Source organism: Pseudophryne corroboree, chromosome 3 (assembly GCF_028390025.1).
Source record: "Pseudophryne corroboree isolate aPseCor3 chromosome 3, aPseCor3.hap2, whole genome shotgun sequence".
Taxonomy (NCBI): domain Eukaryota; kingdom Metazoa; phylum Chordata; class Amphibia; order Anura; family Myobatrachidae; genus Pseudophryne; species Pseudophryne corroboree.
The window spans coordinates 361,574,317-361,592,657 of NC_086446.1; the positions used below are offsets into that span (position 1 = coordinate 361,574,317).

Below are 18,341 nucleotides of genomic sequence, written 5' to 3' on the forward strand. Positions count from 1 at the left end.
TGGTGATAACGTTGTGCGGTCACCTCCTTCCTGGCTTTGACCAGGGTAGGTATGACCTCTTCCAGAATGCCTTTTCCCTTAGGATCCGGCGTTCAAACCGCCATGCCGTCAAACGCAGTCGCGGTAAGTCTTGGAACAGACAAGGTCCCTGCTGGAGCAGGTCCTTTCTTAAAGGCCGATGCCACGGTTCCTCTTGGAACAGACATGGTACTTGCTGAAAGCAAATCCCTTCTTAGCTCCCGAGGCCATTAGTCCTCTGTGAGCATCTCTTGAAGTTCCGGTTACCAAGTCCCTCTTGGCCAATCCGGAGCCACGAGTATAGTTCTTACTCCTCTATGTCTTATAATTCTCAATACCTTGGTTATGAGAAGCAGAGGAGGGAACACATACACCGACTGTTACACCCACGGTGTTACCAGGACGTCCACAGCTATCGCCTGAAGGTCTCGTGACCTGGCGCAATACCTGTCCCATTTTTTGTTCGGGCGGGACGCCATCATGTCCACCTTTGGTCTTTCCCAACGGTTCACAATCATGCGGAAAACTTCCCGATGAAGTTCCCACTCTCCCGGGTGGAGGTCGTGCCTGCTGAGGAAGTCTGCTTCCCAGTCGTCCACTCCCGGAATGAACACTGCTGACAGTGTTATCACATGATTTTCCGCCTAGCGAAAAATCCTTGCAGTTTTGCCACTGCCCTCCTGCTTCTTGTGCCGCCCTTTCTGTTTACGTGGGCGACTGCCGTGATGTTATCCCACTGGATCAATACCGGCTGACCTTGAAGCAGAGGTCTTGCTAAGCTTAGAGCATTATAAATTTGCTCTTAGCTCCAGTATATTTATGTGGAGAGAATTCTCCAGACTTGATCACACTCCTTGTGTGACTGCTCCCCAGCCTCTCAGGCTGGCCTCCGTGGTCACGAGCATCCAATCCTGAATGCCGAATCTGCGGCCCTCTAGAAGATGAGCACTCTGTAATCACCACAGGAGAGACACCCTTGTCCTTGGATATAGGGTTATCCGCTGATGCATCTGAAGATGCGATCCGGACCATTTGTCCAGCAGATCCCACTGAAGAGTTCTTGCGTGAAATCTGCCGAATGGAAGCGCTTCGTAATAAGCCACCATTTTTACCAGGACTCTTGTGCAATGATGCACTGACACTTTTCCTGGTTTTAGGAGGATCCCGATTAGCTCGGATAACTCCCTGGCTTTCTCCTCTGGGAGAAACACCTTTTCCTGGACTGTGTCCAGAATCATCCCTAGGACCAGCAGACGTGTCGTCGGAACAACTGCGGTTTTGGAATATTTAGAATCCACCCGTGCTGTCGTAGAACTACTTGAGATAGTGCTACTCCGACCTCCAACTGTTCTCTGGACCTTGTTCTTATCAGGAGGTCGTCCATTTTCTTTGAAGACGAATCCTCCTTTCGGTCATTACCTTGGTAAGGACCCGGGGTGCCTTGGACAATCCAACGGCATCGTCTTGAAACTGATAGTGACAGTTCTGTACCACGAACCTGAGGTACCCTTGGTGAGAAAAGGCAAATTTTGGGACATGGAGGTAAGCATCCCTGATGTCCCGGGACACCATCTAGTCCCCTTGTTCTTTGCTATCACTGCTCTGAGTGACTCCATCTGGATTTGAACCCTTGTAAGTGTTCAAATTTTTCAGATTTAGAATAGGTCTCACCTAGCCTTCAGTACCACCATATAGTGTGGAGTAATGCCCCTTTCCTTGTTGTCGGAGGGGTAATTTTATTATCACCTGCTGGGAATACAGCTTGTGAATTGTTTTCAATACTGCCTCCCTGTCGGAGGGAGACATTGGTACAGCAGACTACAGGAACCTGCGAGGGGGGAAACCTCTCGACATTCCAATCTGTACCCCTTGGATACTACTTGTAGGATCCAGGGGTCCTGTACGGTCCCAGCGTCATGCTGAGAACTTGGTAGAAGCGGTGGAAGGCTTCTGTTCCTGGGAATGGGCTGCCTGCTGCAGTCTTCTTCCCTTTCCTCTATCCCTGGGCAGATATGACTCTTATAGGGACGAAAGGACTGAGGCTGAAAAGACGGTGTCTTTTTCTGCAGAGATGTGACTTAGGGTAAAAAACGGTGGATTTTCCAGCAGTTGCCCTGGCCACCAGGTCCCATGGACCGACCCCAAATAACTCCTCCCCTTTATACGGCAATACATCTTTGTGCCGTTTGGAATCTGCATCACCTGACCACTGTCGTGTCCATAAACATCTTCTTGCAGATATGGACATCGCATTTACTCTTGATGCCAGAGTGCAAATATCCCTCTGCGCATCTCGCATATATAGAAATGCATCCTTTAAATGCTCTATAGTCAATAAAATACTGTCCCTGTCAAAGGTATCAATATTTTTAGTCAGGGAATCCGACCAAGCCACCTCAGCTCTGCACATCCAGGCTGAGGCGATCGCTGGTCGCAGTATAACACCAGCATGTGTGTGTATACTTTTTAGGATATTTTTCAGCCTCCTATCAGCTGGCTCCTTAAGTACGGCCCTATCCGTAGATGGTACCGCTACTTGTTCTGATAAGCGTGTGAGCGCCTTATCCACCCTGAGGGGTGTTTCCCACCGCGCCTTAACTTCAGGCGGGAAAGGGTATACCGCCAATAATTTTCTATCGGGGGAAACCCACGCATCATCACACACTTCATTTAATTTATCTGATTCAGGAAAAACTACAGGTAGTTTTTTCACCTCACACATAATACCCTTTTTTGTGGTACTTGGAGTATCAGAAATATGTAACACCTCCTTCATTGCCCTTAACGTGTGGCCCTAAAAGAAAATACGTTTGTTTCTTCACCGTCGACACTGAAATCAGTGTCCGTGTCTGGGTCTGTGTCGACCGACTGAGGTAAATGGGCATTTTACAGCCCCTGACTGTGTTTGAGACGCCTGGACAGATACTAATTTGTTCGCCGGCCCTCTCATGTCGTCAACCGGCTTGCAGCGTGTTGACATTGTCACGTAATTTCCATAAATAAGCCATCCATTCCGGTGTCGACTCCCTAGAGAGTGACATCACCATACAGGCAATTTGCTCCGCCTCCTCACCAATATTTTCCTCATACATGTCGACACACACGTACCGACATACAGCACACACATAGGGAATGCTCTGATAGAGGACAGGACCCACTAGCCCTTTGGGGAGACAGAGGGAGAGTTTGCCAGCACACACCAAAACGCTATAATTATCCAGGGACAACCTTTATATAAGTGTTCCTCCCTTATAGCATTTTAATATATATATACATATCGCCAAATCAGTGCCCCCCCTCTCTGTTTTAACCCTGTTTCTGTAGTGCAGTGCAGGGGAGAGCATGGGAGCCTTCCCACCAGCCTTTCTGTGAGGGAAAATGGCGCTGTGTGCTGAGGAGAATAGGCCCCGCCCCCTTTTCGGCGGGCTTCTTCTCCGGAGTTTTAGATATCTGGCAGGGGTTAAATACATCCATATAGCCTCAAGGGCTATATGTGATGTATTTTTCGCCATACAGGTATTATACATTGCTGCCCAGGGCGCCCCCCTCCAGCGCCCTGCACCCTCCGTGACCGCTGTGTGAAGTGTGCTGACAACAATGGCGCACAGCTGCAGTGCTGTGCGCTACCTGATGAAGACAGAGTCTTCTGCCGCCTGGTTCCGGACCTCTTCATCTTCAGCGTCTGCAAGGGGGGTCGGCGGCGCGGCTCCGGGACGAACCCCAGGGCGAGCCCTGTGTTCCGACTCCCTCTGGAGCTATGTCCAGTAGCCTAAGAATCCAATCCATCCTGCACGCAGGTGAGTTGAAAATCTCTCCCCTAAGTCCCTCGATGCAGTGAGCCTGTTGCCAGCAGGACTCACTGAAAATAAAGAACCTAAAAACTTTTTCTAAGTAACTCTTTAAGAGAGCCACCTAGATTGCACCCTTCTCGGCCGGGCACAAAAACCTAACTGAGGCTTGGAGGAGGGTCATAGGGGGAGGAGCCAGTACACACCATGTGATCCTAAAAGCTTGCTTTTGTGCCCTGTCTCCTGCGGAGCCGCTATTCCCCATGGTCCTGACGGAGTCCCCAGCATCCACTAGGACGTTAGAGAAAATGGCGCTGGCTGTGCTGAGGAAGATAGCCCCGCCCCCTCAGCGGCGGGCTTCTCCCGCTTTTTATAATGTTAATGGCGTTTTTTTTTGCATATATACAGTGTTATACACTGTATTATGTGCTAATTTATGCCAAAAGGTAAACTAATTGCTTCCCAGGGCGCCCCCCCCCCAGCGCCCTGCACCCAACAATGACCGGAGTGTGTGGTGTGCTATGGGAGCAATGGCGCACAGCTGCAGTGCTGTGCGCTACCTTAATGAAGACAGGAGTCTTCAGCCGCCGTTTTTCATCTTTATCTTCCGTCTTCTGGCTCTGCAAGGGGGACGGCGGCGCGGCTCCGGACGATCGAGGTCGGGCCCTGTGTTCGATCCCTCTGGAGCTAATGGTGTCCAGTAGCCTTAGAAGCACAAGCTAGCTGCAAGCAGGTAGGTTTGCTTCTCTCCCCTCAGTCCCTCGTAGCAGTGAGTCTGTTGCCAGCAGATTTTACTGAAAATAAAAAACCTAACAAATACTTTCTTTTCTAGTGAACTCAGGAGAGCCCACTAGGTGCATCCAGCTCTGGCCGGGCACAGATTCTAACTGAGGTCTGGAGGAGGGGCATAGAGGGAGAAGCCAGTGCACACCAGATATAGTACCTAATCTTTCTTTTAAGAGTGCCCAGTCTCCTGCGGAGCCCGTCTATTCCCCATGGTCCTTACAGAGTACCCAGCATCCACTAGGACGTCAGAGAAATATAGTATCCTTGTCCAAGGTATCAAGTTCCTCAGACAGAGTATCTGTCCATGCTGCTACAGCACTACACATCCAGGCCGACGCAATTGCCGGCCTCAGTAGGGTACCTGAATGTGTATAAACGGACTTCAGGATACCTTCCTGCTTCCTATGCGCAGGATCCTTAAGTGAGGCTGTATCCTGTGACGGCAGGGCCACCTTCTTAGATAAGCGTGTCAAAGCTTGGTCTACCCTAGGGGAGGATTCCCAGCGTAACCTGTCCGTTGGCGGGAAAGGATACGCCATAAGTAACCGTTTGGAAATCTGCACTTTCCTATCAGGAGAATCCCAAGCTTTTTCACATAACTCATTTAACTCATGTGAAGGGGGAAAAGTCACTTCTTGCCTTTTTCCCCCCAAACATATAAACCCTCTTGTCAGGGACCGGGTTTACCTCTGAAATGTGCAATACATCCTTCATTGCTATAATCATGTAGCGGATGGCTTTAGCCATTTTAGGCTGCAACTTTGCATCATCGCCATCGACACTGGAGTCAGAATCTGTGTCGATATCTGTGTCAACAATCTGGGATAGTGGGCGCTTCTGAGACCCTGACGGCCTCTGCGCTGTAGGATCAGGCATGGGTTGAGACCCTGACTGTCCCAAGGCTTCAGCTTTATCCAACCTTTTATGCAAGGAGTTTACATTATCATTTAACACCTTCCACATATCCATCCAATCAGGTGTCGGCGGAGACCCCACATTCATCTGCACCTGCTCTGCTTCCACATAGCCTTCCTCGTCAAACATGTCGACACAATACACACACAGGGGATGCTGTATTTGAGGACAGAACCTCCGCAAAGCCTTTTGGAGAGACAGAGAGAGAGTATGCTAGCACACACCCCAGCACTATATAACCCAGGAATTACACAGTAACTTAGTGTTTACCCAGTAGCTGCTGTATTAGTGATTTTGCGCTAAATTTATGTGCCCCCCCTCTCTTTTTACCCTCTTTCTACCGTGATTCTTCAGGGGAGAGCCTGGGGAGCTTCCTCTCAGCGGAGCTGTGGAGAGAAAATGGCGCTGGTGAGTGCTGAGGAAGAAGCCCCGCCCCCCTCAGCGGCGGGCTTCTGTCCCGCGATTTTGTGAAAAATAATGGCGGGGGCTCCTGCATATATACAGTGCCCAGCTGTATATATGCTCTATTATGCCAGGAGGTACTCAATTGCTGCCCAGGGCGCCCCCCCCTGCGCCCTGCACCCTAACAGTGACCGGAGTGTGTGGGTTTAATGTGGGAGCAATGGCACACAGCTGCAGTGCTGTGCGCTACCTCATATGAAGACAGGAGTCTTCTGCCGCAGATTTTGAGGTCTTCTTGCTTCTCTCGCCGGCTTCTGTCTTCTGGCTCTGCGAGGGGGGGGGGGGGCGGCGGCGCGGCTCCGGGATCGGACGACCAAGGGTGAGTTCCTGTGTTCGATCCCTCTGGAGCTAATGGTGTCCAGTAGCCTAAGAAGCACGACCTATCCGCAGTTAGTAGGTTTGCTTCTCTCCCCTCAGTCCCACGTAGCAGAGAGTCTGTTGCCAGCAGATCTCTCTGAAAATAAAAAAATCCTAATAAAATACTTTATTAGCAAGCTCAGGAGAGCTCACTAAAGTGCACCCAGCTCTGACCGGGCACAGATTCTAACTGAGGTCTGGAGGAGGGACATAGAGGGAGGAGCCAGTGCACACCAGTAGTCCTAATTCTTTCTTAGAGTGCCCTGTCTTCTGCGGAGCCCGTTTATTCCCCATGGTCCTTACGGAGTCCCCAGCATCCACTAGGACGTTAGAGAAAATACGGGGGACAAAAGACGTAGGGGTCCACTAGCTCCATTGTATCTAGAGTGCGCCGCCTGACAGCTCAGACGCGCACATCCAATCAGGAGAATGCCACGACATGGCGCTCCCCAATTGGCTCAAGGGACCCTCTTTGACAGCAGTCACGGGGGTCCCGGCAGTCGGGGAAAGGGGTCCCATGTGTAAACACGGGACCCCTTTCAGTGCGTGGTCCGTGTTTTGCGTTTTTTTAAGCACACTGAGGGGTATATGCAATTGCGGTCGAATTCAGCCGGAATTCGACCGCAATTGCATATACCCCTTAGTGTGCTTAAAATCATAGTATGTGAAGATAACTTTGTCACAGTATAGATTCAGATGAGCGTACCCCAACTCACAGTAAATGTGTGTGTTTAAAACATATAAAGTTTTCTTTGGACGATTCTAGGAATAACAGCGTACCCCAACTCACAATTCAGAAGATGTTTTCAATCACATCAAGGTATCTTTCAATATCCACGAAATCAGATATGTAAAAACTTGAAAAATGTATTCCATAAAAAACATCCAAATACTTAAAAAAAAAAAAAATTCCAAAAGGAATGTACAGTTCATAGAAAAATTTGGAGCACATGTTTACATGATCTCACCGAAGGAAGTGAGCCACTGGTAATGACCACCTGATCGGTCGGGGTTCCAGAAGTTCCTTCTCGGTCAGGGTCCCAATGGTTCAAATTCCAAATGGGGGGACCGTGTATCACAATAGGTAAATGCTCCCCCTCTGCTGCCGTGTTTCGATCTTTAGAAAAATCTTTTTCAAGGCCTGCAGAGTGGGAGCCCATGTGCTACTATTTATACCAGTAGGCACTCAAATACAGGAAGTGAGGTCACACATGTGATTAACCTCACATTAACATCATACAAGTATTTATCCATTATGCAGTATGGTTGAAGATGTAATTTCAATCCCATCAGGGCCGCTGGTGACAAATAGTGTGTCAAGTAGCCCTGTAAACCGTTTTTTAAACGGTGTAAATCCTCATACCGGAAGCGGAAGTTTATCGCGGTGACCCGCAAGCGCTTCACCTGCCTTCGGAAGTTTGATATGGAGGCCGCAGGACAGGAAACGGAAGTCCGTAATGGTGAGCCGCATGTGTTCCACCGTATGTCCCGGAAGAGGAGAATTTTACAGGGAAAGAGGTTTAGAAGAACATTCTCATATAGAAGGGAAGGTTTGTTTTTTGATACTTAAAAGTTTTCTTTTAGCGTTTGAATAAATGAGTTTGCTCCTATTTTATTTGCAAGAAAAAGGAGATATTCACAAGGCAAAACAGGCACACAATTTAAACGGGTGGTCTTCTGTATACCAAATGTTGGGATACCGACGCACAGTATACCGGCGCCGGAATCCCGACACCCGGCATACCGACAAATATTCTCCCTCGTGGGGGTCCACGACCCCCCCCTGGAGGGAGAATAAAATAGTGTGGCGCGCATAGCGCGCCAACGTGCCCGCAGGGTGGTGAGCGCAGCAAGCCCGCAAGGGGCTCCTTTGTGCTCGCCACGCTGTCGGTATGCCGGCGGTCGGGCTCCCGGCGCCGGTATACCGTACTACACCCATTTAAACGGTGGTTAAAAACAAAAGGAGAATGTGTAGAAATGATATTACATCCTCCTCCACTCAATGAAACTAGATCACTTACTGCTTCCCAGGCTGCAGGGTCCTGGCGGAAAATGGCATTGGTAAGCTCCACTGATACCCTCTTTCTATAGTCAGGGTTCTTGTCCTCAGAAATGCGGAATAGGACAGCAGCAGCATAGGTGGCTGTACAAAATGTAAATGATTATTATGATGGTAGACATAGGTGGGATTCAAATGTTTTATTGCCCCCGATCTCCCATCTAAAGTGACGGGAGATCACGGGGCGATATTCTAATGACACCTGTTATCGCGCCCATAAGAGACGGGTTTAGCCGCGTAAGGCATCTAAACCCGATTAAAAGATATGGGCGAGATCGTGAAAATTTCAGTTTGGGCGTCAAAACTGGTCCCTTTTCGCGCATTACAGCTCACCTCCCCTGGGGGTGGTGAGCTGAAATGCTGATATCGCACCCATTGGCAGCAACATTTGAATACTGCCGGTGGACGCCAGCTGATTTGAATTCCGCCCATTGGTTTTAGGATAGGTATAGTATAAATACAGTACTAATCCATAAGCTCATGAACAAACATGGAAATGGATTTTGAAAAAAATACTGTACCATGACTGGTGAAGTACTGTGCATTGAAAATAAATACTTAGAATGTCTTTTCTAGAACAGACTCAAACAAAGGTGGGTGGATTTAGTTTTTTTTTTTACACTCCTCAAAGTGAGCTATGCTCAAATATATGGATATGGCTGTAAAAAATAATTTGTATTTACAAATACAGGGGCCTATGTACTAAGCCATGGAGAGAAGAGAAAGTACCTATCAACCAGCTCTTGTAATGCTTTAAAAACAACCAGTAACATGGCAGTTAGGAGCTGATTGGTGGGTACTTTATCTCCCTCCACGGCTTAGTACATAGACCCCATTGTCTAATCTTACCTGGTGCTGACCAGTATTGCACAAACTACACAAATTATACTGGTTCCAGCTGCAAGAACCAGTGAAGGAGCAGGTAGACATACCAATCAAGTGGAATATTGCCTAACAGTGAAAGCATGCAAGAAGTATGTATAGTTAAGCGTAGATTTCCACATGGGACGACTCGCCTCCGCCAATATATAACTCTGCCCCGCTAGAGTTATATATACACAGGGCTTAACTCCATGCAAAAGGTAATGGTTGTTGAGAATACAAGAAGTGTTCCACCTCACCTGTGCCCTCATTACGGGAATGCAGTAGTTCCATAAGTGGAGCAGATGCACCCTCCGCATCAATGGTGTCTGCTGCCTCTTTGTCCTGTGCAAGCTCACAGAGCACCCCAGCAGCAACTCTCTGTATGTTCTCAACAGGAGAGTACAGGAGCTGTCAAGGACAGGAAAGTATACAGTTAATAACACAACAGACATTAACTCTTTAGAACACAAACAAACTGGATGTAATAAAGACAAAACAGTGCAAGTACCAGAGTAAAACTTAATCCACTACAATTGACTCTGGTCCAGAAATAGTTCTTAATAAGGTGACATAGAACCCTTCACTGACCGCAAATCCTGCATGTGGTTCTTAAAGTGGAGGAGTCACCTTAACAACAATTTAAAAGTTTTATTAGAAATAGAGTTTGAGTGTAATTCCTTTGCGTAGACTCTGGGAGTCAATTCAAGAGGTTAGGCATGAAATTCCGCTACTCGGGATGCTGGCAGTCACATGACAGACAACAGCATCCCTACATTGAAGATACCAACGTTGGAGGAGCTAATCACACAACCCCCCACACCTCTGGGGGTGGCTATGGCTAACCCCTACCTAGTGCCTAACCCTAAAGCCAACCCCCACCCTCCCCCCAGGCTCCAGCCCTAACAGTTACCCTGATAATTACGTTCAGGATGTCTGCGTTCCGGCGTCAGTTTCCAGAGTGGTGTCATGATGCTGGCGTCTGTCACATAACCGCAGGCATCCCGTCCATCAGGATGCTAAACGCATCCCAATTCAAGTACAGGCAATGTGCCGCTGAACATCCCTGTGGTAATCAGCTGCTCATATCACGATATACGGTAGACACATTACCTACTTTAATGCACACCCCCTCTTTGGCTACGAGGCAAAAATCAGTGATGGTGGCAAGTAGCCATTCAGGAAACCGAAGTACAGCACATTGCATGTAATTTAATCTTTATGGTCATTATATTACATCTACAATGCTATATGCTACAGATGTGTCCTCTTACATCTTTGCTCCATGTGCTTCCAGTCACATTACAGATAACACGTGAGTGCCGCGTGACTCTGTAGCGCCAAGCATCTTTTTTCTGTGAAAAAGCGTCTTAGATGCAAAGTAATTTAATAGGATGCACGAGCCAGCTTCTGCTGATTAACATGATATGAAACATGCCTATATTATGACCATCTGTATTTGCAGACAAACTACGAAACTACAGTGTTTTCATAGAAAACACTAACGTGGCATTTTGGATGCAGATAGAGCCCAATTACACACAGAATATAAGCACGCTGCATATCGTTTTAATGAGCAGATGCTGCTTGTGCGTCGTATTACATAACTTTTAGTCTAAGATGCAATTTTGCTGGGGGGGGGGGGGGGGGGGGAATGCTCGGTGCTACAGAGGTCCGCCACAAAATGGCGCAACTTCAAGAACTGCAGCAAGGATCTAAGGACACATCTCTCAACATTTAAAAACCATGTAAAATTGTCCCTGAAATACCCACTTTTGGCTGAAACTCTGCCCCCGTTAAGAAATTGCATCAGATTTTCAAATAACATTTACAAACTTGCCACCACTTGTATGAGAATGGGATTCCATAGTTTACAGTGAATAAAAGCATCCTATGACCATGGCAAAAACTTTCTTCATTTACAAAACTGGTGACCCTTGCCCATTGTATAGGATCTGAGCTAATGACTTATACAAAGTTCATAGTCTTTAGGATGTAGCAAAATGGAACCTCAACGTTCCGAAACGCGTTAAACTGACACCATCACCCCTTGGACCTGCCGCTGTGAGAACTTAAGATCTGGGAGCATACGCAGGGCAAGTCTGGACTTCCCTGCATTCTTTATCACCTGCTGCTCCCCTACATACTCCTCAGTAGGACTCCTCCTATTTTTATGTTTGTCCACACAATATGTGTGCTTTTTTATGCGTTATATGAATTAGGCTGTTCAAAAATGTATTAAAGAAATAGTTATTTTACCCTGACGTTATTTTAAATCATCCTATTCAGCAACTGGGTAGCGCCATCTTATGATACGGACCACCCATTTTTTTTATGGGGGCAAGGCACCATAAAACTAGACACTATACAAAGACACTGCAACAATGAGTGTTCAAAGCCTTTACAGAGGTGTAACAAGGCTTCATCTAGCGTTTATATGCTATCTACTGGAAAAATGCAATTTCCACAACTGCGCCTGGATTTCTGAAGAAGTGCATTGTGTATAAAATAAGAATTTACTTACCGATAATTCTATTTCTCGGAGTCCGTAGTGGATGCTGGGGTTCCTGAAAGGACCATGGGGAATAGCGGCTCCGCAGGAGACAGGGCACAAAAAGTAAAGCTTTAGGATCAGGTGGTGTGCACTGGCTCCTCCCCCTATGACCCTCCTCCAAGCCTCAGTTAGGATACTGTGCCCGGACGAGCGTACACAATAAGGAAGGATTTTGAATCCCGGGTAAGACTCATACCAGCCACACCAATCACACTGTACAACCTGTGATCTGAACCCAGTTAACAGTATGATAACAGCGGAGCCTCTGAAAAGATGGCTCACAACAATAATAACCCGATTTTTGTAACTATGTACAAGTATTGCAGATAATCCGCACTTGGGATGGGCGCCCAGCATCCACTACGGACTCCGAGAAATAGAATTATCGGTAAGTAAATTCTTATTTTCTCTATCGTCCTAGTGGATGCTGGGGTTCCTGAAAGGACCATGGGGATAATACCAAAGCTTCCAAACGGGCGGGAGAGTGCGGATGACTCTGCAGCACCGAATGAGAGAACTCCAGGTCCTCCTTAGCCAGGGTATCAAATTTGTAGGATTTTACCAACGTGTTTGCCCCTGACTAAATAGCCGCTCGGCAAAGTTGTAAAGCCGAGACCCCTCGGGCAGCCGCCCAAGATAAGCCCACCTTCCTTGTGGAATGGGCATTTACATATTTTGGCTGTGGCAGGCCTGCCACAGAATGTGCAAGCTGAATTGTATTACACATCCAACTAGCAATAGTCTGCTTAGAAGCAAGAGCACCCAGTTTGTTGGGTGCATACAGGATAACAGCAAGTCAGTTTTCCTGACTCCAGCCGTCCTGGAACCTATATTTACAGGGCCCTGACAACATCTAGCAACCTGGAGTCCTCCAAGTCCCTAGTAGGCGCAAGGCACCAAAATAAGCTGGTTCAGGTGAAACACTGACACCACCTTAGGGAGAGAACTGGGGACGAGTCCGCAGCTCTGCCCTGTCCAAATGGACAACCAGATATGGGCTTTTTTGAGAAAAAGACCACCAATTTGACACTCGCCTGGTCCAGGCCAGGGCCAAGAGCATGGTCACTTTTCATGTGAGATGCTTCAAATCCACAGATTTGACTGGTTTTAAACCAATGTGATTTGAGGAATCCCAGAACTACGTTGAGATCCCACAGTGCCACTGGAGGCACAAAAGGGGGTTGTATATGCAATACTCCCTTGACAAACTTCTGGACTTCAGGAACTGAAGCCACTTCTTTCTGGAAGAAAATCGACAGGGCCGAAATTTGAACCTTAATGGACCCCAATTTGAGGCCCATAGACACTCCTGTTTGCAGGAAATGCAGGAATCGACCGAGTTGAAATTTCTTCGTGGGGCCTTTCTGGCCTCACACCACGCAACATATTTTTGCCACATGTGGTGATAATGTTGTGCGGTCACCTCCTTTCTGGCTTTGACCAGGGTAGGAATGACCTCTTCCGGAATGCCTTTTTCCCTTAGGATCCGGCGTTCCACCGCCATGCCGTCAAACGCAGCTGCGGTAAGTCTTGGAACAGACATGGTACTTGCTGAAACAAGTCCCTTCTTAGCGGCAGAGGCCATAAGTCCTCTGTGAGCATCTCTTGAAGTTCCGGGTACCAAGTCCTTCTTGGCCAATCCGGAGCCATGAGTATAGTTCTTACTCCTCTACGTCTTATAAGTCTCAGTACCTTAGGTATGAGAAGCAGAGGATGGAACACATACACCGACTGGTACATCCATGGTGTTACCAGAACGTCCACAGCTATTGCCTGAGGGTCTCTTAACCTGGCGCAATACCTGTCCCGTTTTTTGTTCAGACGGGACGCCATCATGTCCACCTTTGGTATTTCCCAACGGTTTACAATCATGTGGAAAACTTCCCGATGAAGTTTCCACTCTGCCGGGTGGAGGTCGTGCCTGCTGAGGAAGTCTGCTTCCCAGTTTCCATTCCCGGAATGAAACACTGCTGACAGTGCTATCACATGATTTTCCGCCCAGCGAAAAGTCCTTGCAGTTTTTGCCATTGCCCTCCTGCTTCTTGTGCCGCCCTGCTTATTTACGTGGGCGACTGCCGTGATGTTTTTCCCACTGGATCAATACCGGCTGACCTTGAAGCAGAGGTCTTGCTAAGCTTAGAGTATTATAAATTTACCCTTAGCTCCAGTATATTTATGTGGAGAAAAGTCTCCAGACTTGATCACACTCCCTGGAAATTTTTTCCTTGTGTGACTGCTCCCCAGCCTCTCGGGCTGGCCTCCGTGGTCACCAGCATCCAATCCTGAATGCCGAATCTGCGGCCCTCTAGAAGATGAGCACTCTGTAACCACCACAGGAGAGACACCCTTGTCCTTGGATATAGGGTTATCCGCTGATGCATCTGAAGATGCGATCCGGACCATTTGTCCAGCAGATCCCACTGAAAAATTCTTGCGTGAAATCTGCCGAATGGAATTGCTTCGTAGGAAGTCACCATCTTTACCAGGACCCTTGTGCAATGATGCACTGATTTTAGGAGGTTCCTGACTAGCTCGGATAACTCCCTGGCTTTCTCTTCCGGGAGAAACACCTTTTTCTGGACTGTGTCCAGAATCATCCCTAGGCACAGCAGACTTGTCGTCGGGATCAGCTGCGATTTTGGAATATTTAGAATCCACCCGTGCTGTTGTAGCAGTATCCGAGATAGTGCTACTCCGACCTCCAACTGTTCCCTGGACTTTGCCCTTATCAGGAGATCGTCCAAGTAAGGGATAATTAAGACGCCTTTTCTTCGAAGAAGAATCATCATTTCGGCCATTACCTTGGTAAAGACCCGGGGTGCCGTGGACAATCCAAACGGCAGCGTCTGAAACTGATAGTGACAGTTCTGTACCACGAACCTGAGGTACCCTTAGTGAGAAGGGCAAATTTTGGACATGGAGGTAAGCATCCCTGATGTCTCGGGACACTATATAGTCCCCTTCTTCCTGGTTCGTTATCACTGCTCTGAGTGACTCCATCTTGATTTGAACCTTTGTAAGTGTTCAAATTTTTTTAGATTTAGAATAGGTCTCACCTAGCCTTCTGGCTTCAGTACCACAATATAATGTGGAATAATACCCCTTTTCTTGTTGTAGGAGGGGTAATTTGATTATCACCTGCTGGGAATACAGCTTGTGAATTGTTTCCCATACTGCCTCCTTGTCGGAGGGAGACCTTGGTAAACCAGACTTCAGGAGCCTGCGAAGGGGAAACGTCTCGACATTCCAATCTGTACCCCTGGGATACTACATGTAGGATCCAGGGGTCCTGTACGGTCCCGGCGTCATGCTGAGAGCTTGGCAGAAGCGGTGGAACGCTTCTGTTCCTGGGAATGGGCTGCCTGCTGCAGTCTTCTTCCCTTTCCTCTATCCCTGGGCAGATATGACTCTTATAGGGACTGTGACTTAGGGTAAAAACGGTGGATTTTCCAGCAGTTGCCGTGGCCACCAGGTCCGATGGACCGACCCCAAATAACTCCTCTTCCTTTATACGGCAATACACCTTTGTGCCGTTTGGAATCTGCATCACCTGACCACTGTCGTGTCCATAAACATCTTCTGGCAGATATGGACATCGCACTTACTCTTGATGCCAGAGTGCAAATATCCCTCTGTGCATCTCGCATATATAGAAAATGCATCCTTTAAATGCTCTATAGTCAATAAAATACTGTCCCTGTCAAGGGTATCAATATTTTTAGTCAGGGAATCCGACCAAGCCACCCCAGCTCTGCACATCCAGGCTGAGGCGATCGCTGGTCGCAGTATAACACCAGTATGTGTGTATATACTTTTTATGATATTTTCCAGCCTCCTGTCAGCTGGCTCCTTGAGGACGGCCCTATCTATAGACGGTACCGCCACTTGTTTTGATAAGCGTGTGAGCGCCTTATCCACCCTAAGGGGTGTTTCCCAACGCGCCCTAACTTCTGGCGGGAAAGGGTATACCGCCCATAATTTTCTATCGGGGGGAACCCACGCATCATCATCACACTTCATTTAATTTATCTGATTCAGGAAAAACTACGGTAGTTTTTTCACATCCCACATAATACCCTCTTTTGTGGTACTTGTAGTATCAGAAATATGTAACACCTCCTTCATTGCCCTTAACGTGTGGCCCTAATAAGGAATACGTTTGTTTATTCACCGTCGACACTGGATTCAGTGTCCGTGTCTGTGTCTGTGTCGACCGACTAAAGTAAACGGGCGTTTTAAAACCCCTGACTGTGTTTCTGAGACGTCTGGACCGGTACTAATTGTTTGTCGGCCGTCTCATGTCGTCAACCGACCTTGCAGCGTGTTGACATTATCACGTAATTCCCTAAATAAGCCATCCATTCCGGTGTCGACTCCCTAGAGAGTGACATCACCATTACAGGCAATTGCTCCGCCTCCTCACCAACATCGTCCTCATACATGTCGACACACACGTACCGACACACAGCACACACACAGGGAATGCTCTGATAGAGGACAGGACCCACTAGCCCTTTGGAGAGACAGAGGGAGAGTTTGCCAGCACACACCAAAAACGCTATAATTATATAGGGACAACCTTATATAAGTGTTTTCCCTTATAGCATCTTTTATATATTTCTAACGCCAAATTAGTGCCCCCCCTCTCTGTTTTAACCCTGTTTCTGTAGTGCAGTGCAGGGGAGAGCCTGGGAGCCTTCCCTCCAGCCTTTCTGTGAGGGAAAATGGCGCTGTGTGCTGAGGAGATAGGCCCCGCCCCTTTTTCGGCGGGCTCGTCTCCCGCTCTTTAATGGATTCTGGCAGGGGTTAAATATCTCCATATAGCCCCCGGAGGCTATATGTGAGGTATTTTTAGCCAAAAAAGGTTTTCATTTGCCTCCCAGGGCGCCCCCCTCCCAGCGCCCTGCACCCTCAGTGACTGCCGTGTGAAGTGTGCTGAGAGGAAATGGCGCACAGCTGCAGTGCTGTGCGCTACCTTAAGAAGACTGAGGAGTCTTCTGCCGCCGATTCTGGACCTCTTCTCGTTTCAGCATCTGCAAGGGGGCCGGCGGCGAGGCTCCGGTGACCATCCAGGCTGTACCTGTGATCGTCCCTCTGGAGCTAATGTCCAGTAGCCAAAGAAGCCAATCCATCCTGCACGCAGGTGAGTTCACTTCTTCTCCCCTAAGTCCCTCGTTGCAGTGATCCTGTTGCCAGCAGGACTCACTGTAAAATAAAAAACCTAAGCTAAACTTTTCTAAGCAGCTCTTTAGGAGAGCCACCTAGATTGCACCCTTCTCGGCCGGGCACAAAAATCTAACTGAGGCTTGGAGGAGGGTCATAGGGGGAGGAGCCAGTGCACACCACCTGATCCTAAAGCTTTACTTTTTGTGCCCTGTCTCCTGCGGAGCCGCTATTCCCCATGGTCCTTTCAGGAACCCCAGCATCCACTAGGACGATAGAGAAAACAATATGACGTTTGCAGGGGAGAAAAATATTGCTCAGCAAGAAGTCAACAGTTGGGAGTAATGAGGTCCAAGCAATCAGTTTATTATGTCTTGCAGACCAGTGTAACCCAAGATGAACTCTTGCAGAACAATACAGAAAAAGGAGGACTACAGTATTTACATGTCACAAAAAGACTTCAGTTGTGCATTAGCTCAGGGAGGTTTAAAACATCCATGTCACATTTGAAAGTTACAAATGTAAGCGTTCACAAACACCTGTCACATGTAAAAAATAAAAAATAAAAAAGTGTCCCACTCAGGATACTACTAGGTAATTCAATAAAAGTTGCAGCTTGAACATTTTATCTGCACATCTAGGCAATTTCTAGATATTGTAGAGCTGGTTGCTGAAAGTGGAGGTAGGCATGCATCATCCAGATAAACCAGTGTAAAACAAAAGGTTATATACAGGTTGAGAATCCCATATCCAAAAATCTTGGGACCAGAAGTATTTTGGATTTTGCTGTATTTTGGAATAATTGCATACCATAATGAGATATCATGGCGATAAGACTTGGTATACACCTTATACACACACAGCCTGAAGGTCATGTAATACAATATTTTTATTAACTTTGTGTATTAAACAAAGTGTGTGTAGACTGAACAATCAGAAAACAAAGGTTTCACTATTTCAGTCTCTCAAAAAAAATTCTGTATTTCGGAATATTCCGTATTTTGGAATATTTGGATATGGGATACTCAACCTGTACATTTGATTGATTGCTGATTTTACTACAGAAATAAAATGCACCTTTAAAATAAGAATTTACTTACCGATAATTCTATTTCTCGGAGTCCGTAGTGGATGCTGGGGTTCCTGAAAGGACCATGGGGAATAGCGGCTCCGCAGGAGACAGGGCACAAAAGTAAAGCTTTTACAGGTCAGGTGGTGTGTACTGGCTCCTCCCCCTATGACCCTCCTCCAGACTCCAGTTAGGTACTGTGCCCGGACGAGCGTACACAATAAGGGAGGATTTTGAATCCCGGGTAAGACTCATACCAGCCACACCAATCACACCGTACAACTTGTGATCTAAACCCAGTTAACAGTA

General features: G+C 47.6%; 1 protein-coding gene across 1 annotated transcript in view; it reads right to left on the bottom strand.

Moving 5' to 3' along the window:
- JUP (junction plakoglobin) overlaps positions 1–18,341 on the bottom strand; it is a 177,586-nt gene that overhangs the window by 30,704 nt on the left and 128,541 nt on the right. Inside the window, exons 11-12 of the mRNA XM_063959836.1 lie at positions 9,507–9,657; positions 8,348–8,469 (exon numbers count right to left, since the gene is read on the bottom strand). Coding sequence (XP_063815906.1) covers positions 8,348–8,469; positions 9,507–9,657 — 273 coding nt within the window. The remainder of the gene's footprint in view (positions 1–8,347; positions 8,470–9,506; positions 9,658–18,341) is intronic.